The 24,189-nt window shown below is 36.6% G+C and overlaps 1 protein-coding gene, 1 non-coding gene and 1 pseudogene across 2 annotated transcripts in view; 1 reads left to right on the top strand and 2 right to left on the bottom strand.

The window, feature by feature from the left end:
* LRPPRC (leucine rich pentatricopeptide repeat containing) overlaps nucleotides 1-24,189 on the top strand; it is a 99,479-nt gene that overhangs the window by 57,414 nt on the left and 17,876 nt on the right. The window contains exons 26-30 of the mRNA XM_027555143.1: nucleotides 9,650-9,718; nucleotides 10,522-10,612; nucleotides 16,571-16,713; nucleotides 16,849-16,954; nucleotides 21,564-21,690. Coding sequence (XP_027410944.1) covers nucleotides 9,650-9,718; nucleotides 10,522-10,612; nucleotides 16,571-16,713; nucleotides 16,849-16,954; nucleotides 21,564-21,690 — 536 coding nt within the window. The remainder of the gene's footprint in view (nucleotides 1-9,649; nucleotides 9,719-10,521; nucleotides 10,613-16,570; nucleotides 16,714-16,848; nucleotides 16,955-21,563; nucleotides 21,691-24,189) is intronic.
* LOC113901960 lies at nucleotides 7,462-7,548 on the bottom strand. The gene has a single exon (XR_003513617.1). It is a non-coding gene; the product is annotated as a small nucleolar RNA SNORD35 (small nucleolar RNA).
* On the bottom strand, nucleotides 18,549-19,617 carry LOC113901153 (annotated as a pseudogene).

The following is a 24,189-nucleotide window of genomic DNA, read 5'->3' as shown; positions in this document are numbered from 1 at the left end:
TAAGATTCAATCACATAATTTAGAATGTAAAGCAGCTTGCATATTTCTTGAATTATGATAGTAATCAATAATATTAATCCTCTTTGCCCCTTAAAGGTAAAGACTCTGTTGTCTTCTTCACCCCACATAATTCACAAAATTATGCTTTAGTGTAAGGTACATTCTTGTCACGTGAACAGGCAAGAGAAGGAGGCTACCTCTTAATTACTTAAGGTTTTGCCAGTGTACAACAGTTAGTTGAGTGTAATCATTTAGGAATGGCTGTATACTGATGGCAGAATTTTATAGTGAAAGTGTATAGAACTGCTTAAAGGATAGAGAATAGCTTTACAGAATCCTTTTGCAGTACCCTAGGGTAGGACGGCAAGGTATGCAATATATGGAAATATTTGAGGCACATTTTTAGTTTTTTTTGTTAATGGTTAGTTGGAGTTGAATTAAAGTAAGAACTTGAATTTTTTTTTTTAACTTTTTATTTTGTGTTAGAGTATAGCCAATTAACAAACAGTGTTATCAGAGTTTCAGATGAACAGCAAAGGGACTCAGCCATATATATATACACACATATATCCATTCTCCCTCAAATTCCCCCTCCCATCCAGGCTGCCACTTCACAAAGTGGCAGAGTTCCATGTGGTATTCAGTAGGTCCTTGCTGGTTATCCGTTTTAAATACGGTTGTGTGTACATGTCCATCCCAAATTCCCTAACTATCCCTTTTCCCCATTCTTCCCCCCCAACCCACCCCCAACAGCAACCATAAGCTTGTTCTTGGAGTCTGTGAGTCTGTTTCTGTTTTGTGAGTTCATTTATATCATTTCTTTTTAGATCCCACATATAAGGGATGTCGTACCATATTTCTCCTCCTATGACTGACTGACTTCACCCAATATGGCACTCTCTAGGTCCATCCATGTTGCTGCAAATGGCAGTTTTCATTCTTTTTAATCACTGAGTAGTATTCCATCGTATGTATGGTCCACATCTTCTGTATCTGTTCCTCTGTCGATGGACATTTAGGTTGCGTCCATGTCTTAGCTATTGTAAGCAGCGCTGCAATGAACACCCGGGTGCACGTATCCCTTCGGATCGTGTTTTTCTTCAGATACATACTCAAGAGTGGGATTGCAGGGTCATTCGGTAACTCGGTTTTTATCTTTCTAAGGAACCTTCATACTGTTCTCCATAGTTACTATACCAGTTTACATTCTCACCAGCAGTGTAGGAGGGGGAACTCAATATTTTGATTGTTAAAATTCAAGGCCTGGAGTTCTCCTTTGTGATTTTCTAAGGATTATTGAAAATCTTAAAAGTAATGAATATTAATAAATGAGGACAGTACCAGCATATGAAAGAACATAATAAATACTGAACAACATTTTTATCATTCCCCAAAATGCAACAGTGTGTTATCCAAGGGTAGATTCACTAGGGTTGAATTTCCAAAGCAAAATATGCAATAAAGCTTCTTTGTATCCTAAGCACTGTGGGAGATAAGATAAGCCAGTCAACCAGTCATATTTTATGCTCTCCTTAAATGAAGACCAAGACAAGATTTGGTGTGTTATATGACCTGTGTTTTTAAAATGAGTTGGTTTACATATATCATAAATGTATTATGTTTTAACATAGTTTTATATTTCTAACCATCGTTTATTGCAGGAGAGTGGAATTATAGCTGGTATTTTGCTATATACTTTTCTGTATTTTCTTGAGTTTTCAGTAATGAGGATATATATATATATTCTTATTCTATATATATTCAGAAAGAGTGTTGTTTTCCTCTACAAGAAAGGCTAAGGGAGAGAAAAGTAAATCAGACCTAGATTGATTCTCAAGGAATTAATGTGAAGCTTCTTGAACATAACATTAATACATGAAGATAACATCTGTATTAGACTGATAATTGTTAACTGCTATAAGAAAAATATAAATGGTTTTGAGAGTTCAAGAGAGAAACTTACTCTTAATGTAGGAAATACGGTGACTTTACTGATAACGGGGTTTAAGGTGCGGATTGATGGATGTGGTAGTACTCTTCACATTTGGGAGTTTGATGGGGTTGGAAGTGTGTTAAAGGTATTAAGAGGTAGAGCAAAGAAGTAGGAAAGGGAAATCTTTAAATAATTCCTTTTTTCCTCCAACTTCATTGAGATATTAGTAACACTTAACATTGTGTAACTTTAAGGTGTACACCCTGTTGATTTGATATGCTTATATATTACACAATGATTACCATAGTAGTGTTATTTAACAGCTCTGTTACCTCATGTAATAATTACCCTTTCTATGGTGAGAACATTTAAGATCTGTTCTTAGCAACATTCAAATACATGAGAGTGTGTGTGTACATAAGCTGTATTATTAGATTTAATTGCAGTGTTGTATGTTAGATCCCCAGAACTTACTCATTTTAGAACTGGGAGTTTGTACTGTTTGACCAGCATCTCCCTGTTCCCCCCACCCCCAAGACCCTGGCAACCACCATTTTATGCCCTGGTTTTAGGAGTTTGGGTTTTTTAGATTTCACATATAAGTGATAATCATAAAGTCTTCCCCTTTTTCTGACTTACTTTCCTTAGCATGATGCCTTCATGGTCCGTCTGTGTTGTCGCAAATGGCAGGACTTCTGTGTGCATGAGTGTGTGTGTGTGTTGTGTGTCTGACTTAAGTCTTATAATTTTCAATGTACAGATCTTTCATAGCCTTGGTTAAATTTATTCCTAGGGTTTGTTTGGTTTTTTAAAATCATTTTGATAATCTTGTGAATTAGGATTGTTTCAATTTTTTTTTCAGATATTTTGTTCCTAGTGGATAGCAGTCAAACTGACTTCTTTATGTTGATTTTGTATCCTGCAACTTTACTGAATCCATTGATCAGTTGTAATAGTTTTTTTGGTGGAGTCTTTAGTATTTTCTACATATAAGATCTTGTCATCTGCAAACAAAGCCAGTTTTATTTTTTTCCTGATTTCCTAAATAAATCTTTCATCCTGGGGTATAGGATTTAAAAGAAATACCTTGTAAAGGTAGGTTGTTCGCAGAGACCCTTCAGTATCTGAATAAGCAGGCTGGAGTTCATTCAGAAGACAGTGAACTCTCAGCAATGTTAGAAAGAAGTTTATACTAGCAGAAGGATGTGTGATCGATGAAAGGAGGTTTGGGACAGTAAGATTAATAGGATCTGAATTAGGATAGTGGTTGTGGGGATTTTCAGGACACTTTACTCAGTCATTTTAAATGATACGTAATAGTAGATATCTCAATGCTAGTGACCTTAATTAGCAGAAAGTATGGAGGAGACTGGCAAAGACTGAAGGCAGGAGGAGAAGGGGACAACAGAGGATGAGATGGTTGGATGGCATCACCGACTTGATGGACATGAGTTTGAGCAAGCTCTGGGAGTTGGTGATGGACAGGGAAGCCTGGCATGCTGCAGTCCATGGGGTTGCAAAGAGTTGGACACATCTGAGCTACTGAACTGACTTATGGTGAATTAAGGGCTTCTCAGGTGGCTCAGTGGTAAAGAATCTGCCTGCCAAGCAGGAGACATGGGGAGATCCACTGGAGAACGAAATGACAATCCACTCCTGTATTCTTGCCTGGGAAATCCCGTGGACAGAGGAGCCTGGCAGGCTGTGGTCCATAGGATCGCAAAGAGTTGGACATGACTGAGCAACCAAACAACAATGATGAATTAACAGAGGCATAAGAGCATCTAAGCTTTGACTTGAGATACATTGAGGTCTGACAACAGCACCATCCCAGCACCTTATAAAGTTGGCATTGGCAGATTTCGTAACTTAAAACTGGGTCAAGTCCTTTAACTAAGGTGGTGGACAAAATTTGCATGGTTTCTAAAATTTGCGTGTCTTCCCAGTGTGATCAATTTCCCCTCCATTTCTCTCTTCCCTTCCTTCCTTCAGTAAACAGTTATGGATCACATCTTACAGTCTGTCCTAAAGATAGACTTTAGAAAGATGAAAGTGCAATAATTGTTTTATTGTAACAGAACGTGCTATAAAAGTATCTATTTCAAGACTAGATAGATCTTTTTGAGGAAGTTATGTTTGGGATGAGAACTAAAGGATGAACTAGGAGCAAGGCAGGTAATGAGTGGAAGCAAAAACATCTCACTTAGAGGACACTACCTGTGCAAAGGCCCCAGAGCAGGACAGGACTTCTCTTCTTTATCCTTGTTCTTTCTCTTAAGGCTTTATCAGACAACGCTGCTAAGACCACATCTAGAGTGTCTAGGACAGTGTTAAACACTGAATGTTAGCTTTATGCTCTGCTTTCTCTGTGATGTTCTTTCTTGTGTTGAAGTCAAACCCTTTTCTCTCATCTTCAGTCTCATCCTCTGTAGGCTGACTGTCCCTTGTTCCTTCCAGTATTCTTCTGGCACATTCTGGAATGAAATGTGCAACTGGGGAAATGTTCACAAATTATTTTTGTAAACTTCAATATCAGATAAATACACTTTGTGTGTTGTGTTTTGTCTCCCAGTGATGATGGGCAGCCTGATTGTTCCCCCTGTGGATGCTGTGTTGTGCTTAGTCATTTCAGTCGTGTCCAGTTCTTTGCAGTCTCCATGGACTGTAGCCCACGAGGTTCCTCTGTCCATGGGGATTCTCCAGGCAAGAATACTGGAGTGGGTTGGATTCCCTTCTCCAGGGGATCCTCTCGACCCAGGGATCACAGGTCTCCCACATGGCAGGTGGATTCTTTACCGTCTTGAACTACCAGGGAAGCCCATGAATACTGGAGTGGGTAGCCTATCCCTTCTCTAGGGGATCTTCCTAACCCAGGAATCAAACTGGGGTCTCCTGCATTGCAGGCGGATTCTTTACCAGCTGAGCTACCAGGGAAACCCTCCGCTTGTGTATAGATTCAAGTAAAGCTTAACATGTGTTACTGTTTAAAATACACCAAGTTTATTAAGACTCACTATCAGTGCCTCTACTCATCTAGTCATCTTTGTAGGTTTTCTGTCCTTTATTCAATGCTTATTTCTTTTGTATATACTTGAAATTGAATCATATAGCTTACATAATACTTTCTTCACCCTACATTGCTCTCTCTGCATTCTCTGAACGTCAGTAAGAACTGTTCTAAAGCATTTTTAATGACTACATCATTCTTTTTATAAGATTATTTGCCCATTCCTCTTTTGAGAACATTTTTCACTATTGTAAGTAGTCATCATAATTCACATCTTTACCTCCTAGCCTATTTGTTTTTCAGATTATTTACTTAGGATCATTTCTCAGAAGTGGATCATGTGTTATTATTTTTAAGGCCCCTGATGCATAAAGACAAAAATTTTGTTGTGTGTTTATAGATGATACCTCTTTTATGGTTCATAGTAGCAAAGATTGGACTAAAACCCAGGCCTCCTGAGTTCTGGTATTTTAGTCCTATACTTCTTTTGCTACATATTATGATAAAATAGGGTGGTGTTTCTTTGTTTAGAGAAAATTACTTCATTCTTTTAGTCAAGTTCATTCGCCTCCCAGGAAAGAAGTGTTGTGGGTCATTTAAATAAATTAACACTTTAGATAATTCATTTTATGTTTTTAAGATTGCAGCTTAAGTCCAGGGAGAGATGGTACAAACAAGTACAGAAAGTTAAATAATGACATGAAATGTTAAATAACCATATTAAAAGTTTCTGTAGAGAATTATATCAGTTTTATTCTTAACCCTTTGAGCAGCTCAGGTATTACAGCTAAGTTCTCAGGATACAAACACAAAGATGAGTAAGAGTCTACTTTAAACTTACTTAGCGTTTCTTTCTAACCTCCTCTCTTAAGGTTCAAACCTAGATTACAAGCTAAGCAGAATAACTGATATTAGTAACATTTTAACACTTCTCAAATGATTTTCATGTGCATCTTCCTGTGAGCCTCACAGAACAACTCTGAGGAGTAATTAGGGTGGTGAAACTTCAGTTCAGGGTGTGAGTGTGGAGGTTATTTAGTTAGTAGTTGTCATGGACTTGGAAATTTCAGATTTTCTGTTGGTACACTTACACCATTTCTGCCTCTGCTTCCATGATCTCTCTTTTTAAAAAATTGAGATAAGATATAATGTTTCATTAAGTTTAAGGTGTTGGACCTGTTGATTTGATATATTTATGTATTCAATATGGGGCTTTCTTGATGGCTCAGATGGTACAGAATCTGCCTTCTATGCAGGAGACTTGGGTACGACCCCTGGCTCAGGAAAATCCCTTGGACTAGGGAATGGCAGTCCACTTCAGTATTCTTTCCTGGGGAATTCTATGGACAGAGAAGCCTAGTGGACTACAGTCCATGGGATCTCAAAGAGTCAGACATGAGTGAGCAACTGACACTTCACTTTCACTTTCTTTTTCATGTATTCAGTTCAGCCTCCATGATCTCTCAACCTTTAATATCTGAATCACCAAAACAACTTAAAATTTCTCCAGAATTTCTCTTTCTTGAATTTTCCTTCTCTCTTTCTCTGCTGTTTCTCTTCCATAACATTTCAGCCAGAGTAAATTTGCTATCTTCTCAGGGGGCATATCCCTTCTTTTTATGACTTTGCCTTAGGACCAAAATTTTGGATTATAGCAGTCTCCCAACCTTCGTTCCTCCTTCCTTTGTTCTTTAACAGATCAGATTCAGGGCTTTATTCTAATTTGCCTTCCTTAATAAGCCAAAATGGATCTCACATATAAAGAAGGGATTTTAGAGCTGGTTCCCCCACTGTGTGCGTATGTGTGCTCAGTCGTGTTCAACTTTTGCAACTCCGGGGATTGCAGCTCGCCAGGCTCCTCTGTCCATGGGATTTCCCAGGCAAGAATACTGGAGTGGGTTGCCATTTCCTTCTCCAGTTCCTCCGCGTCTGTCCCCCAGATTTCAGGAGATGTCAGTTCTCGTGCCAGTTTATACTCCCTCTCTCCCACGAGTTACTTAGTATCTTCTGTAACACTGGGATCATATTTAGTTAATGATAGATGGTTGGTTTGACTTGCTCAGCCATATTTTCCTCCTTACTAGACATGGTCTTTAAGCCTGTCTCTGGAGAGTGTAGAGAAAGGACAGTTGTTGAAAGGTTTAATACTTACCATGATGCCCTTTTACTCCTTGCTGTTTTGGCTCTGGGGATAGATAGTTGGTTCTTACTGGTTTTGTTTGTCCCTTCCTCCTCGTGCATTTGATTGTCCTCCTACTACTTCAGCTAGAGGACGTGCAGCCAGAGTGGTGGTTTTCCATTTTCCATTTCTAGCAGTAATGGTAACAAAACTCAGAACAGGTAAAAATCACTATTTTAGTTAAATTTAAAATGATTTCCTTTGAGGTGGAGTTTGTCTTTTTTTTTTTTCTGCGGGGACGGGGGACAGTTCCTGGTCAGGCCCCACAGGGAAGGGAGCCATGGGCAGCCCGGGGTGTCCAGGAAGCAGGGAGCCGTTGAGTAGGGTTCCCAGGAAGCCCTGCTTCCAGCATCAGTTGTGCCAAGTGGCCTTCTCAGCACTGCCCAGGGTGGGCATCTGAAGACCATCGTGAAATAGACATCATTTGCTGAGGTGGAGTTTGAAGTAGAAGAATATTCATCTGTTTTCACTTCAAAATGATAAGTATCAATATTATACTTAATATCTGTTTCTACTTATATACATAGAAGCCTGTTATGAAAAAAGCAAATTTATATCAGTGATGTAACGAAATTAATGAAAATTATTTTTTAAATTGGGATTACTTTTTTCTAATACAAGTGAACCTGGTTCTGAATTGCAGCTGCACAAAGTGTGTTTTGAAGCACAGTAACCCAGGTGGAAACAAACATGCTGTTTGTTTTTTTAAATTACAATAATTACTTTATCCTCACTGTCTATTAAATAGATTGTGCATAGGAAAAACAGGAAAAATTAAAGATGAGTTCATTGTTTTAATTAAGCATTAACTAGTTTTGGATAAGTTATATTTAGCATCCCAATTAGAATTCTATTCTCCATGTTTTTATTACATTTTCTTTTTTTTTTTTTTTGCTTTCAACTTACAGTGTTTAAAATTCAATAAGATGTTAAGAGATAAGCCAGAAATGTAGACTGTTACAGAAGCCTAGGAGATTTAGTTAATCTGACCTAGATGTTCTTTTGATGATTGAGATTGATTTGGGAAAACAGTCCTTAATTTCATAATGAAGCATAGGAATATCTGCCATATAAGTCAGTTGTCCTGCCAGTGACAGGCAGATTAATCGGCCACAAAAAGGAAGAGTTTGCCATGAAAGTTGTGCTATTTAGATCATTGCCATTTGGATGAGCAGTAATATTGAAAGTTGTAAGTGAATGTAGCCCTTACATTTTGCCATGTTCTAAAGAGGATTATCTAGTATTTTTTTCAAGGGCTTTTTGTGTACATTTGATGTTGGCTTCGTTTTCAGTGTAATGCACGTGAAACAGAACAGATAATGTGAGAACATCCTTGAGTAGAAATTGGATGTGAAAGTAAATATTAGTGATGTTTGAGAATATATATATATATCAACAGTTAATTTATTCCACATTTATTTCTTGTAACCCCAAATCTGGGTACTTGCACAGTTAGAATGAGAACACTTAATTTACAAACTTCTATACCAATTTTTTTGTCGTTCTACCAAAGCCCTGAGATGTTGGTTCTTGCATCAGCTTTTAATTTAACATTGTACAATATTAAGAAATAAAACATAATGAGGACTTAGAAATAAGAGATCAGATTTGAGGGTTGCTTGGTGTAGTCCACAAAACTGAGTGAACAGAGCAGTAAAGGCATGTCCTCTGGACTGGAGCTGCCAGGGTATGTTGTTTTCTTGTCATAATACTGTGATCATGTATTAAATACTGTAGTGTTTCCATAGGGAAGCCCTCATAGATGATGAAGATGCTGTGGGTAGAGTGATAGATCCTTGAAATTAAATGTGAAGTGGTTTGTCTTTTATTTTAGTATCCAAAACTGTAAAGTAATTGTTTTGAAACTAGAATTATTGACTAATTATTAGTTATTCCTAATTGAGGCTATAACATACATCTCAATTATTGAAATAAGCTAAGACTATGAACTAACTGAGTACTTGGATTGTTTTTAGTACCTAGCTCTTGAAACATTTAGTTTTCGATACTAGGCAGGCATGTGTGGTCATCAGAATACTTTCATCACTAAGTTTTACAAGGCATGTTTCTGTAAAAGCCATGGGTTTATCATTGTGATAATTATTAAGTCTATGAAACGTATTAATAATTTTTGCTTTCTGAATCTCTTGGGATCTCTATAAAGTGTGTGTGTGTGTGTGTGTCTAATTTGATATATTTTGGAGTTGATTTAGTCCATCATTTCAAGGTTTCTTTCTTTTTCAACTACAGAACGCTTAGCCATTTTTAATAATTATAGATTTATGGAATTAAAATTGACCTACAGAGTAGCATTTTGAAATAACCCGAATCTGCTAGACATTGGTTAAGTATAGGTTGTTCTAATCCTAAAGGTCCTTGATAACTGTGGGATTAAGTTATAGATTTCTTTTAGTATATACATTTGGGAAGGAGGCAGCCAGGGTCATTAGAAGGAAAACTGTCATTGAGGGAAAATTAACATTTGGCTAAAGCCTTACCTTGTGTGCTGTATGATTATTTTATTTTACAGACTCCAGGCATTAGAGCTCGGCCTACAAGACTTCAGTGGTTTTGTGATAGATGTATTGCAAATAATCAGGTTTGTGTTTAATTTCTGGTCTCCCTCACCCAAAACTGTGAGTAGAAAGCAAGTGTCCTCCATGTCCTGTGAGCAGTTGGGGATTTCATGAGATGTAGCTTTGCTTACCTTTGGTTACCTTGGTGATTTTCCAAATAAGCAATCACTTAATTCTGGTTCCTGAGGTCTACAGAATCCCTAAAAATAATAACATGGGCTCTGAAGATTTCAGCTGGCTTCATTCTGCTTGTTGGTTTGAGCAGGGCTGACGTTTCCTTGGCAGTTGAAACCTGCTTCAGTCGTTAGTGACCAGAGGAAATGCTTGATGGGAGCCCAGTGGAGTTTCTACTTTACTCCAGCCCAGATGCCTCTCACATCGTGCCAAGAAAAAGCCACAGGGAAAGAGGAGTATAAAGTTGGGGTGGAGAATATTCCTGTTAACAGATATAGATGTACTCACTGAGTCCTCCACCCTCAGTATCTTTGAATTTTCCAAAATGCTCCTCTGTGGAGGTTTTCACAACTAGAGAGTCATTCATATGTATTCTTGTCTCCAAAGAATCCTTTAGCTCTTTAGTTTAAAATTGTTTTTAATTGTGATAAAATACGTATGGCATCACATTTATCATTTTAATCATTCTTAACATGTATAGTTAGTGACATTAAGTACAGTTGCATTCTTGTGCTCAGTCCTTTAACCTTTGAAGTAAAGTTAGCCTACCCTTTGGGTAAAGCTGATTTGAAGGATTATTCACCTGTGACTTGTCAACTATAAAATGCATCCTTTATACAATCTAGATCCCTCTGTTAATCTTATTTTTAAGGTTGAAACTCTAGAAAAATTAGTGGAGCTGACACAGAAGCTATTTGAATGTGATAGAGACCAGCTATACTACAGTCTGCTAAAACTATATAGTAAGTAATATGACTCTTTCTCATGTTTTTATTTTGAGACATTTATTCTGTGGAAGGCAGTGCCTGGAAAGGAACATCAGGCCCTGAGGAAGCTCCTGGGGGTTTTCACTTGTGGAGTCTTCCACAGAGGCTCAAGTAGAGGCTAGATTGAATTTATATCACAAAATGTTGTGTTGTTTCACTAGACATCCTACGGTCTTCCCTGACATTCTTACTGCAATAATGAGAAAGTGAGTAAACTCTTCATCAGAGCCACAGAATTTAATGGGAGTTTTTGAGGAGAAACTATTCTTTTTTTCTTTTAATTTAAATTCTTTAGTAAATTTATCAGTCTATATTATTACTTCTATAAGTAATCATTGACATATTCATGCGTCTAGATATTTTTCCAGAAAAATGCATGTTTATATACAGACTCATTGTAAAAAATTCCTTTTCAAAATGTGATTGTATTGTAAGATAGTTTTGACTCAGTTCTATATTACCAACCTTTTCCTGCACTTTATCATCCACCAGTGACTATATTGAACAGATATATTAGAGTTTACTCAACTTGTCTCCGACTGCTAGACGTGTGACTAGATTTTAGTTTTCCGTCTTATAAAACACTACATTAGTCGTCTTTATACCTTAATCTTTGTTCACAACCTTAATTGTTTCCCTAAGCTGAATTTGTATTTGCACTAAGGGTTGAAAGTGACGGTCATTTCTGAAACTTGGGGTCTCTGCTGTTAAGGAGTTGTCTAGTATGTTTATGCAAGTTTACACATCTGGAACTGTGTAGTCTCTTAAGGTATTTTGTGGAGAGAAACGACGGAATAGTCGGTGACCTTTCTTCCTTCCTTTCCTACATAAGATATTTGATCTCGATTTATTCTTCTTTTTCCTTCACCAAACATAGACAGCAGTGAATAAGCCGATTCATTTGTCTTTTTGAACTCGTATTTATCATCATTGGAGGCTTTGTCTTACATCTTGATGGTGTATATTAAATATGCTGGAAATCTTACATTTCATTCGTTGGTTACATTGACATACAGTTCACATGTAATTCTTAAAACTTTTCCCTTGAATGATGATCAGATTCTGGCATCCAACACTGAGGTTGTTGTTGAATGTATAGAATTTTAAAACTTGGGTTTTAGGCATTTAATCCTTAATTAGTAGTTTATAACCTGTATTAAAGTGCTAATTCTCCCCACTCCCCCTGCTTTTTCTTACTTTGAGAGAATTCTTTCTTTCATAAGTTCTAATTTTTTGCAAACTAAAAATACCGAAGTGATACATCTAAATGAGTTTTCAACCTTTAAAGTCATCCCCATAGAAGTCTTTGATTCAGAAATATCTCTGAAGCCCACAGTGCTAGCATTGAGGTAGGCACTGCAGATAGAAAACTGGCGTTCTTCAGAAGAGCTGGACCTGAGCTGGGACTGCCGATCCCTTGGGCTGAAAGAACAGCTGCAAGGACACAGGAGGTGCGTCCAGGGAAGATGAGAGGCGGCCGGCTTTACAGGCTTCTCTCTCCCTCTGGAGCTGACCTTTTGCTATTGTCAGCAAAAGGAAGAAAAGGAAAAACAAGTTTTAAGTTCATCTTAAAATTTCCTTTAGGGATAAGCAGGAACTCTTACCAGTAAACTCTGAGGTTTATTAGCGTTTTCTTTAATCCCTCTGTCTGTTCTGATGGACACCCCCTCCCAGCTCTGTATTTGAGCCAATAGTCTGAGAAGCTCTCCTCTGCTCAGCCGAGGAGCCTCTGAGGGTGAGATAGCATGACAGTGGCCTCTCATGGGACTGGAATCCAGAGGAATCATCATAGGGAAGTGTATACTTTTTAACCCAGCTTCTGTCATGTTATGAATCAATAATGTGGTTGTGGTAACCCTAAACCTTCCCTTTCTGAAAGAAGAAGCAAGCTGTCTCCTCCTGCATGTGCCCCCTGCCCCTTTTTTGCCCTCTAACTTGGACCACTACTTAAATATGTTGAATAATTTATAAAGCACAATTTATTTGAAAAGGAACATGTAGTATGGAATGATATACAGAATGTGGCCCTGTAACACATGAAAAGTCCAGACTGGATTTCTGAGAAAACAGTTTGTTCAGTGTATTGGAATTTTTTATGAACTCATTCTTTTTCATAATATAATTTTAGCCCTTGAAAGTTCATTTTATTATTTCGGAGTATTTGTTAAAGGGCAGTTTTGCTTGTTTTATTTTAAAATAGTACCTTTCACACACATGTACACACTTACTTTGTTGTGAATTACAGCACACTACAGAAACATGCACAAGACAGAGATACATTGCTCCATGGTTCTGTAACACCCAGCCTCCATGGAACTATAATGGAGGTTAAGGAATAAAAATGTAACTCTCTTCATTCCTGTAAATACTAGCTCTACTAAACCAGCTTTCCTTTTCTACTTAATAATATGATGTTCAAAGGTGATCTGTTATAGGAATCTGCCATAATTCAAACTTTAGTTCTCTCCTTTCTAAGATATTTTGACTTCCCACTGTGATAGTCTTGTGAAATTAGCTCCTAAGCCCTGCAACAAACATTACATGAATGAAACAACTCCCTCACCTGCATATATATTATTATTTTAACATTACTAATAAGGAATATTCTGTTATTTCTAAAGGACAGTTTTTTCTTCTTACAGTTTTATTATATTCAAAACACTTCAGTTTCTTTACATATACAAAGAAGAGAATTTATTCTTTGTATATGTAAAGTACTCTCGCCAAAACTTGAGCTGCCTTACATTCATAATTTTGCGATAAAAGTTCTTTGAATCTATTTTTAAAACCCCAACATTTAAAACATGAACACTTATGGGATTTCCCTAGTGGTCCAGTGGCTATGACTCCATGCTTCCGCTGCAGGGGACCTTGGTTTGATCTCTATTCAGGGAACTAAGATCCCATGTGCTGCATGGCACAACTGGGAGGAAAAAGAAAACAGGAAAACCGCCCTGAGTGTTTATCCTAAGATGTTATTTAGGTGCTATTTTCTTTACTTATGACCATTGACATTTCTTTTTCATGCTGTATAGTCTTCCCTCCTCCATTATCACACACACAACATGAATGTATTCTGAATTACTGAAGGGCCCAGCCAGTACAGTAGTATACAAAGCAAAACGTCAAATGTTGTGTCCACACAATACCTGAGTTAATGTGTCCATGGCCATCCTTCCAAATCACTCTCTCTACATTTGTATCCGTGTATTTTTTTGCATATACACCTATTATTATTCTGATTGTTTAATGCTCTAACATGTTTTGTGCGCTGTGTTCTGTAGCTTATTTTGTTAATATGAAATAAATTCATAGGAAAAGGTACATGCTTGCTTTTCTCCTTTTAGTTAACCAGTTTTAAGTGCTGGTATCCCTGGAACTTCCTAAGTTGGTCATTAAACATTTTTTTAATGAGTTTATGAACTCTTTGGTATATTTGTGTTTCATTTCCTTGCAGTCATTATTCTTTTTGGTGCCCAAATTGTCCCGTCTTTGGCCACTGGGAACCTCTTTACATCAGCTCCCTGTGTCATTTGACATACTGCATTAGTCTTTGATAGGTCCGTATATTTAGGCCAAGCAGGACCATCCCGGCTTATGTGGCGTAATTCCTGTCCAAACCTTATTTTAGAGAGGAATGATATTTAGAGACCGTAATCTGGTGATTGACACATGGGAAATTTAGAAACTACCCCATCCTGTCAGTAATACATAAAAACTTGCCAACTTTATAATTAAAACTCTGAACTCTAGAAATCTTTGTCTCAGTTTAACACTATAGGAACCGTGTGTGAAGTGCCAACTGTTGTTACATGCTAGTCAGATGGCCCCACATTGAAGTCCCACAGCTATGTTCCTGTAAAATTCACTGATAGTGTCAAAAATTCCTTGGTTTTTATAGTTTAAGAGTTCTCAGATCATTTAGTACATCAGTGCTCTTGTTCTTTAAAGAAGGAACCATGAGTTCCAGGAAAGTGATGGAATTACTGAGGCAGTGTCCATTCCCTGGTTACAGCCAAGTCTGTGGGCTGTTTGATTTTTCAGATAACAAGTATGATTGTTGTTGTTTTGGTTAAAGGAATTTAAAGCCCCCGGGGTATATTATGAAAGCCTTAGCCTTTCTGTGTCTTGGTGAGAGCATGGCTACCGATTTTGGCACTGACTAGTTTGGTTGCCTCAAATTTTTGTTCTATATTCTGTAATCCAGGTACATTTCCAAGATAGAAAGTGTGTATATCTCAGTTTCGTGCTGTATACGCTGTCTAGTTCTCACCTGTGTTCTGAAATATTTTCTTGTAAGCTGTTAGTCCATTTGAACAGGTGCCTCTCTGTTGTAGCCTGTTCTACCAAAGTGAATTATCTTCCCATACTCCTTCCAGTCTGAAAGCATGGAACTGTATCCATCTCTTCACTATCCGAAATAATAATTATTAGCTTAAAAAAAGTGCCTAAGCAGTTCTGTCCCCAGTGTGTGGAAACTTTCCCTGTGTCCTCCACAGTCCATAGTACCCTTTGGCATGAAACAGAAGTGGTCCACCTTTCCCTTTCTACAGAATTAAAGATTTGGGGGCTTGGGTTTTTGTTTTTATTTAATTAAAGTGTATTTGATAACCTTTATATATATATAAAGTTAAAATGTTTTATATATTAACATACTTGAAAAATTACTGTTGAATTTTATATTACATGAAAACATCTTAATGAAGGAAAAGCATAATTAGCTTATGAGAATCTTGCTTTGAAAATTGTAAATTTAGTAAGGATTTTATGTTAGTTAGGCTGATTTTATTATCAAAGTGTATATAAAATCACTCTGAACTTTAGGTTAATTTCTACTGTTTGGTTCACCTTTTAGTATATTCCTTATGAAACCTTGGGCTGCCATCTGTGTATGACTCCTAGGAAATTTTCTACTTGTTTTCTTTTTCTTTACTGGACGTTTCTGATGGAGTGTGAATGTGTTTTGTTTTTGTTCTTTGAGTTTTTTTTACTTTGAAGAGTCCGTTATCAAAAAGCTTATTAGCTTTTCAATTTTAGGGTGGGAGGAAATCTAGGAAAATTTAATGTGTTTTAGTATTTTGATATTTTTGAGAAACAAACATTCTTACGTTTTCTGAAACATTCGTGTCCTGAAACAAACCCTCTTCTGCAGCTGACCATACACCATTGAGATATTTCTTATTCATATTTTCAAAAGGCCACTTTTAAAACAGTATTTCTTTGTAACAGGTGTATTGAACTTAGTGTCATAAGTTTTTTCATATTTTGCTCTAATTTTTCACAGGCAGAAACTTAAATGACTTTCTCTTTTTTCAAAATTCATAGAATGTTTAAAAATGAAGTCTTGATTCTTAAAGTTTTTGCTATTTGTGAAAACTAGGTTATCACACAGAAGAAACTAGATATTTCATTATGAAGGAAATCTGCCAGTTTCTTTCCAATAACCTTCCTCTCCCCCTGTAATCTTAACTTAAGTCTGTTGACATGAGAAATCTATTACACACTGACAGAAGTTCTTAAGGTCGACAGAAGAGACAGGATTCTCCCTATTGAACTAAGCAAAAAAATTTGTTGATTTGTCGCTTTTGACAAAGCTCATACCTTTGTACGTTTTCAGTCATTGTAGCTGTCTACTGGACTGTATATGTGCATCCTGTCATCTTTCCAGAGTCTACTGCTCGTAGTTGAGAAGTTTTTAATGAAGTGTGGTTTTTCTTTTCTTGTGTTTTAATAGGTAAGGACGTTCTGTGGTTTAAACTTCAAAAGGTACAAAAGGGTGTACAGAGAGAAGTCTTCTCACTTTTGGTCCACAATATCCTGGTCCTTTCCCTGGAGGCAGTGTTTGGAATACTTGCTTTAGCAGCAAATAAAAAGTTTTCAATATTTTCATGAATTTTGTTTAGTATGTTCATTAGTTTCTATTTATTTTTATAGAAGTAAATGGTGACTGGCAAAAAGCTGATGCTGTCTGGAATAAAATGCAAGAAGAAAATATTATTCCTCGTGAGAAGACATTAAGGTTATTAGCAGAAATCCTTAGGAACAATAATCAAGACGTTCCATTTGATGTACCCGAGGTAATTTGTTTTTAACTACAAGCATAATAGATTTTGTTGTCGATGTAAATTTAGGTTATAGATTAACCCAGCTTTACATTGAAAAGGTTGCTGTATTTACCACTTTTTCTTTAACTGAATAATTTTATTTTTAAGTTGTGGTATGAAGAAGAAAAAGATTCCCCAACTTCATTACCCTCACCTGTAGAAGTTAATCTCCAGAAAGAGCTATTGAATGCCTGCCGCACGAGGAGAAACAAAGGTAAACACGTGCCCTGGGGTCTTCGTTTAGATAGCAGCGTGGGATCTAAGCCCAGCAAGTCAGTAGTGATTTAGGAAGAGATGGAATTCTCTGTATATATTAGTTATTTTCTTTCACTTAACAAAGACATTTTGGTACAATTGGGAAAATTTAAATGTCGACTCAGTAGTAGGTAATTAAGGAGTCACTCTCATGTTTATATTAGATAGAATAACAGCTTATGATTTATAGATGTCATTGAGTTTGGAGATCAGTAGTGAAGTATTGAGAAATGAAAAAACTGAAGATTTCTGTAATTCATTTTAAAAATCTTAAGCTGTAAGCCATAAAATATTTAAGTCAGGAGCTATGTGTTTAAAGGTTAAACAGATCAGGAAACATGTTGCTTATTAGATGTAGGCAGTGGGTATATGGCAGGGGTCATTATACTATTCCTTATATTTTTCTGTACACTTGAAATTTTTCATAATGAAAACTAAAATGTTATTTTATCAAAATTGCACTTTGAAAATAACGTGATCATAAATTTTTTGGCAAATGTATTTGTTACATGTTTTGATTTTATGTGAAAGCAAAAAACGATTAGGACTTTACGCTTCATACAGTATCTCTGCTTAACATCTCAAGGTTGTAGGCTGGATATGAGACCCGTTTCTTGCTCTTCCCTTTTTTCAGTGGTAATATTTCCAGAAGGTGTGCCTACCTCTCTTAAGACTACTTTAAAATTTCTGTGACTATCTTGAACCCTCTGATACAAGCTTGCCTTTCACATTCTAGATGTTTTCATTTAGACTTCATCATACTGTTCCCAGATTATACACTACTTCCATTTTCTTCACTTAAGTTTTCTCTGTAGAATGCTTCTGTTATCTCTAATTTCTCCAGTTTTTATCTAGATTCCCAAGTATGCTTTATGATAATTTAACCATTATGCAGCAGATTTGTTTTCATTCTAGTATTGACAGTTTTGAGTTCTCTTCCATAGAAAGCCATCAGTTTAGAAATTTATAGAACCTCTTAACTTTTTTTCTTCCCAAGAGGGCATTAAATTTTTTATTGATTACATGTGATAATAGATGATACACAAGCTTCATTCCCATCTATAACTTTATCGGTACCATAATTCAATTTAAATATATTGCATAGGATATGCCAACAATCATTGATAACCAAAAAAGAACTCCATGACTTGGCAAGGGTGACCCTTTTAACGGTGAACTCCAGGTCACAACAAAATAACTGTCAGTTCAACTACACCAAGGTTCTGAAGACAATAGCTTCTCCACCAAAGCAGGTTGTAAATAAATTTCAAATGGAACCTGACATCACCCTGAAGGAATTCTAACTTCACACTGTTGGAGTAGTTTACCAAAATGGCTTCAGAGTAGACTAACTTTACACAGCACCTTAAAAAAAAAAAGACATTTATTCAGCATCATGAACAGACGATTGCATTTAGCAATCAACAGCATGGGTGGGAAAAAAAAAATCTACATTAAAAACCCTTTGTTGAAATGCTTTATACTTTCCACAGAACAGAAACTAAAATAACCTGTTACACAATTAGTCACAAGTACAATTCTCAAGTTTTTTGCCCATACACATGAGTATTGTCTAAAACATGTCTTCTTTGTAGCAGCTAGGCCCTGCCACCACTGTGCTTGGCTGAGTTCACAAATCTCTTGTAACCTGTAGCTTCCCTGTCACTTTTCTGGCTCTCCTCTCCTGCTAAGCCTTGTTTTCTGGCACTAATTAGAACCTTCTGCCACTGCCATAGCTACTGCTGCTGCTGGAGCCACCATAGCCACCTTGATTTTGTGGTTTGGCAAAGTATTGGCCTCCACCACCATACGGGCCAGAACTTCTGCCTCCAAAATTTCCTCCTTTCATGGGTCCTAAATGTAAAGATTGTTGTAATTGCCAAAATCACTGTAGCTTCCACCACCTCCAAAATTGCTTCCATCATTACCAAATCCATTATAACCATCCCCACTGCCACCGAATCTGCCACCACGATGGCTGCACCAAAGCCACCTTGACCACTGAGGTTTCCTCCACAACCTCCACCAAAGTTTTCAGAACCACTTCGACCTCTCTGGCTGGCTGAAGCACTAGCCATCTCTTGGTTAGAGAGGGCTCACTTCACAGTAGTGGCCATTCACAGTGTGGTATTTCTGAATGACCAATCTTATCTACGGAGTCATGGTCATCAAAGGTTACAAAAGCAAAGCCTCTCTTTTTGCCACTGCCTCAGTCAGTCACGATTTCAGTCATTTCAGTTTTCCCATACCGTTCAAAATAACCCCTCAGGTGATGTTCTTCAGTGTCCTCTTTAATGCCACCAACAAAAATCTTTTTCACAGTTTAGTGGGCACCAGGTCTTTGAGAATCTTCTCTTGAGACGGCCCTCTGATTCCACAACTCTTCGTCCACCTTGTGTGGCCTTGCATTCCTGGCCACATCCACCTCCCACCGTGGCGTATGTGACAAACCCAAAGCTTCTGGAGCACTTGGTGTTTGGATCCCTCATTACCACAATCTGTGAGCATTCCCCATTGCTCAGAATGGCTCCCCAGACTCTCATCGGTTGTTTCAAAGCTCAGTCCTCCAACGAAGAGCTTCCATAGCTGTTCGGGCTCTTTGGGAGACTCTGACTTCGACATGATGGCAGTGGAGACGGGACGACTTCAATGATGCTTTCGGGGCGGCGTCCATGGGCAGAAAGGAGGAACATAACGAACATATCTCCCTCTTAATTTCTTAACTAGAAATTTTGTGACAGGTTTTGTGACACAGATATACAGTGTCTGAGGTAGGAATTAAGCTAAACTTTTAAGCTTTCTCAATCCTGCAGAATAACTTTATTCTTTCTGAGTTACTTTCTTTGGCTGCATATTCAGTCTAATACATGCTTGAGTCTTTTGCCATGTATCTCTTAAACCTAAAGTTCATTATTATCGATACTGTTTAAATATTCTAATAGAATTTTGGTTTAACTGAAATGAATGTACAGTTAGTGTATACTTCCTATTTTAAGATTCCAAAACTCCATATATTGCCTTTTTAGTTGTTTTTATTTAAGTAAAAACATCTAACCAGTTAACTAAATATAATGCATTATAAATATAAAGATATACCCCTGCTTTAGTTTTAATATACCATATGCATTTATCTAGTTGGTTTCATTCTGTTAATTCAAGAGGTTTTAGTTACTTTTGTATAGAAGCGCTTGGCAAAATGTACTTTGAAAACTGAATTCAATACTACAATTTTAGAAAACAACTAGTAAGCTTTTCTGTATTACGTTGTTGATCTTAAGTACTCAGACTTTACTTACTGTAAATTTTCACTTAGCAAAGTAGTGAACCTATTATATATGCTTGTTGGGATGTAGCCAGTAATTACAATACATCATAATTTCTAAGCTACCTTTAAAGAAAAATATATGCATTATATACTGAATGATAAAGTCTGTCTTTTCTTAGTTAAGATGCAAATATTAGTGTCATATCTTTTTCTCTTGTTTTCTCAGAATTTAACTTGAAAGGTTAAGTTTTTGGTATTGTCTCTTCAGTTTAATTGAAGGGTTAGTTCATGCTCCCATAACTTGTAAACACAAGCATAATTTCTGCTTGGGCTTTCTTTTTTTTTTTTCCTGCTTGTTAAGAAATGTCTAAAGTAGCACAGAATATTCTTCTGAGCTTTAATATCATGTTCATTCCTAGTTATGTGTTCTGTATTTCTTTACATGGAGCTTTATATCCATAAAAGGTCTTGAGTGATAGTTCCGTTATGCCCCACCTTTTTTGTGACTTGTTTATACACAACAGAGTGTGGATTATAGTTTCAGTTGGGTGTTTATAGCCAGGCAATTTTATTTCAGAAAAGTAAGTGACTGAAAAGTGTAGTTACTTCTCTTTTGGTAACATCTTTTCATTCACTGACAGTTATTGTGAACAAGTGAAATAAAACTGTTAATCAGTCAAACAAATGTTGCTTAGTTTACTTGTTAGATATCTGTATATTTGAAAATTGTATGTTTTTGTATAAGTCCTGTCGTAGCCAAATAATTTGATCTCCTAATTTTAGAATTATAGGCTATATTCACTTTAATGCTATTGTGTTGAAATGTTAACCGTAGTAACCACCCACTTATAGATTAAAGATTGCTTTAAAGTGAATCTTTTGCTCCCCTCAATCTAAATTACACCCCTGGTTTATTTGGACTTTAACACACATTTTACAGTTTATTTTGAAACTGGGATCTTTTGACAAACAAATTCAGAAGAGCTGTGCTCTGTTTTTACTGCCATGAAAATAATTTATTGACTTTAGAGAGCTAGTATGAAAAAATCATTGTAAAAGGAAGCCCTTTGTATTACCATCCACTGGAATTAAGTAGTAGTTTCCAAAACTGTCCCTTACTTTTTTAAAGATTGGAACAGTGATACCATCTGCTTATTTGGTCAGTATGTATCTCTTAGAGTGGTGTACTGGGTGAGTATTAAAAGAAGCAGAAATAGGGAGTTTGGGGCTTTGCTTCAGGGCTTTCCCCCTCCTTTTTGCCATTTCAGAATAATGTCATCTCATTTTTTGTTTCCCTTCATAGATGCATTTAATATTTTCCTGACAGCAAAAAAGCAAAACATTGTGTTTGACAATGAAGCTTATGCCAGGCTTATAAACTTACTTTTGATGAAGGATAATTCTACGCAAGCAATGCAAGTGAAAGATTTGTAAGTATCAGTTCATTTATTAAACTTCACACTCAAAAAAGAAAAACCTATAATTAGGATTTTTCTAATGTATTATAGTAACAGTTGCTTAATTGTCTTCAACTACCCATAGGAATTATATAAATGGTTTTTTAATTTTAAGGGGGTTTTTAAACTACAAAAGATAGAACTTTTATTTGTCCTGCACACTGCAGTTTATTTTTACCGTATAGAACCTCACAACTCATGTATGCTATTCATATACAGAAAAGTAGTTTGGTTTTTCTGGGAGGAGGGTTCTGTTTTGTTTTATAGGTATCTGTTTTATTTCTTGTTCAGCAGCTCGATCTGTGTACCTTTTATGGTGGAAGCAGCCTAATATATGAAGGCATCAAGGGTTTTGAACTTAGGCAGGGCTTTGAATTGTACTTGAAAGCCCTTTGGAAAATTTATTCCTATTTCTGAACCTCAGTTTTTCTTCTCTGTAATGAAATGATAATAAATCTTACATTAATTCTTCTAGGCATTGAAAGACATAGGGTGAAGTAGGAAAAAATATATGGTACTCAGCACATTTTAAATACCTTTTCTCTGTCCCTTCTTGTTTTGTAACCTGTTTTGTGGTGGTGTAAGTGGTAATGGTTTTGTCTCTCTGGCTAGTTCCTTAGAGTAAAATACTTTTTAAATCAGAAAAGTAAAGCTTTCTTCCCTGATGTGTTAGTTAACTGACTCAGTTGTCTTATTCCCAAGGAATTAACTTCAGAAGTTAAGTAAATAATGAGAAAGGGCCTAGAAAGGAGTGGATCAAGGTTACCTGCTCTGGTATGTAGACCTGTCCTGTTAATGAGTCAATAGCTTTATTTTTCAATGGCAAAAGTCAGTGTGTTCCTAGTATATTGTAAGTTTTGAGATGATGTTTCCTGGCTAATTTTTGGCCTTCAAAATCTTTAAGTTGCAGCACTTTTGGAATATTAGAATCCTGAATAGAAGACGGATGTTTGCCATTCTTGGAGTTCACTGGAAAACCTGATGTTAATATTAGTGTTATGTTAAAGTTAGGCACCATAGGGCCATATTTACTGTTTATGTTTTGATATTCTATTTTGAAAAATATGTTGTGTGTGATTGTACTTGTCTATGGAAATACATCTATATCTCTGTATATATACACATGCCATGTGTATATATATATACATTCATAATATGTACATATAAGTGCACGTATATGGATATACCCATGCATCATATATATCTATGATCTTGAGTCATTTGTATATTTGATATTGAACAGCCACACTAAGACTTAAGGTTAGATTCTTAATGCATTATGTCTCATTTGTGTGTTTACTCAGTTGCTGTTAGTAATTAAATTATCTATCTCAGGAATACTCAGTATATCCTCAATTAGTGACTTGAAAAATTTGACATTGAACAGCATCCTGTCATCTACAACCATTGAAGTCATCCAGGAGGTGCAGATTTTTTCCAAAAGTTACTTTTCTCAAAAAAGTATTGACTAAACACTATGCTTAATTATCAAAGGTATTTTTGAGGCAACAGGGATTTGGGAGGAAGGGACAGCAGGAAAAAAAGGGGGACATTTTGTGTCGAGAATTGGATATTGAGAGTTTTGAGTTGAGATTATCTGAGGAGATGGAAACAAAGAAAGAAAACTTTTTCAAAAGTCTTATAATCGTGAGGTTGGCCACAAAGACCTCTGAAATACTTCCTCAAAGCACAGATTATATAATTCTTTCATTGTAACTTGGCTGCTGCTTGAACGGTGAACCTCACATTCTGGTAGCACAGGTTCCTCTCCACCCTCCCCAGAAGTTCTGACTCACCTGATCTAGGGTAGGGCCCAAGAATCTGCATTTTACTAGACATCCCAGCTGATTCAAGAATCTTGTGTCTTAAACATTTTGATCACATACCATTCTCAGTGAGCTGCACTACTGTATGATATGTAAATATATTATAAAACATAGTCCAAGAACAGAAATTTTTCAGAGGATAAGATTTAAAAGTAGACACAAGCCTTTTCTTGCATCGCCTAGAGCATTCTCACAGTGTGCATACTCTTAGTGAAGTCCCCTGGTCTAGAATCGTTTTTCAGATTGTATTTGTAACCAGTTAGTAGATGATGAATTTTATTCAATGGGGCAGAATCAACATCTTTTTTAATGAACAGAAGACACCAAAGCACTCCATGTAGTAAAGATATTTTGTGAACATTTGCTCTCTGTTATATGTGTGTATGTATATTAGTGTGCTGGTTTGTGGTGTAACACATCATTTTTTACCATGTCTGACTGAGAATCTCCATCAAACAAGTGTGAAAGCTGTTGACCTAGAAGGTGGTCATAAGCACATCCCATCTATTTCCACTTACGTCCACAGCCTGTAAAATGTAGGCTTATCTTCTTTCCTCCCGTCCCTCTCTGCATCTTCACGAAGCCTTGCTGTACTACTGAGGTCACTTTCATCTTTGCTGTGTTACCGTTTGGGGAGTGTTTTGTA

The sequence above is a fragment of the Bos indicus x Bos taurus genome, chromosome 11 (genome assembly GCF_003369695.1).
Source record: "Bos indicus x Bos taurus breed Angus x Brahman F1 hybrid chromosome 11, Bos_hybrid_MaternalHap_v2.0, whole genome shotgun sequence".
NCBI lineage: Eukaryota > Metazoa > Chordata > Mammalia > Artiodactyla > Bovidae > Bos > Bos indicus x Bos taurus.
The sequence above is the reverse complement of the archived record's forward strand: the minus strand, read 5'-3'. Positions and strand labels throughout refer to the sequence as shown.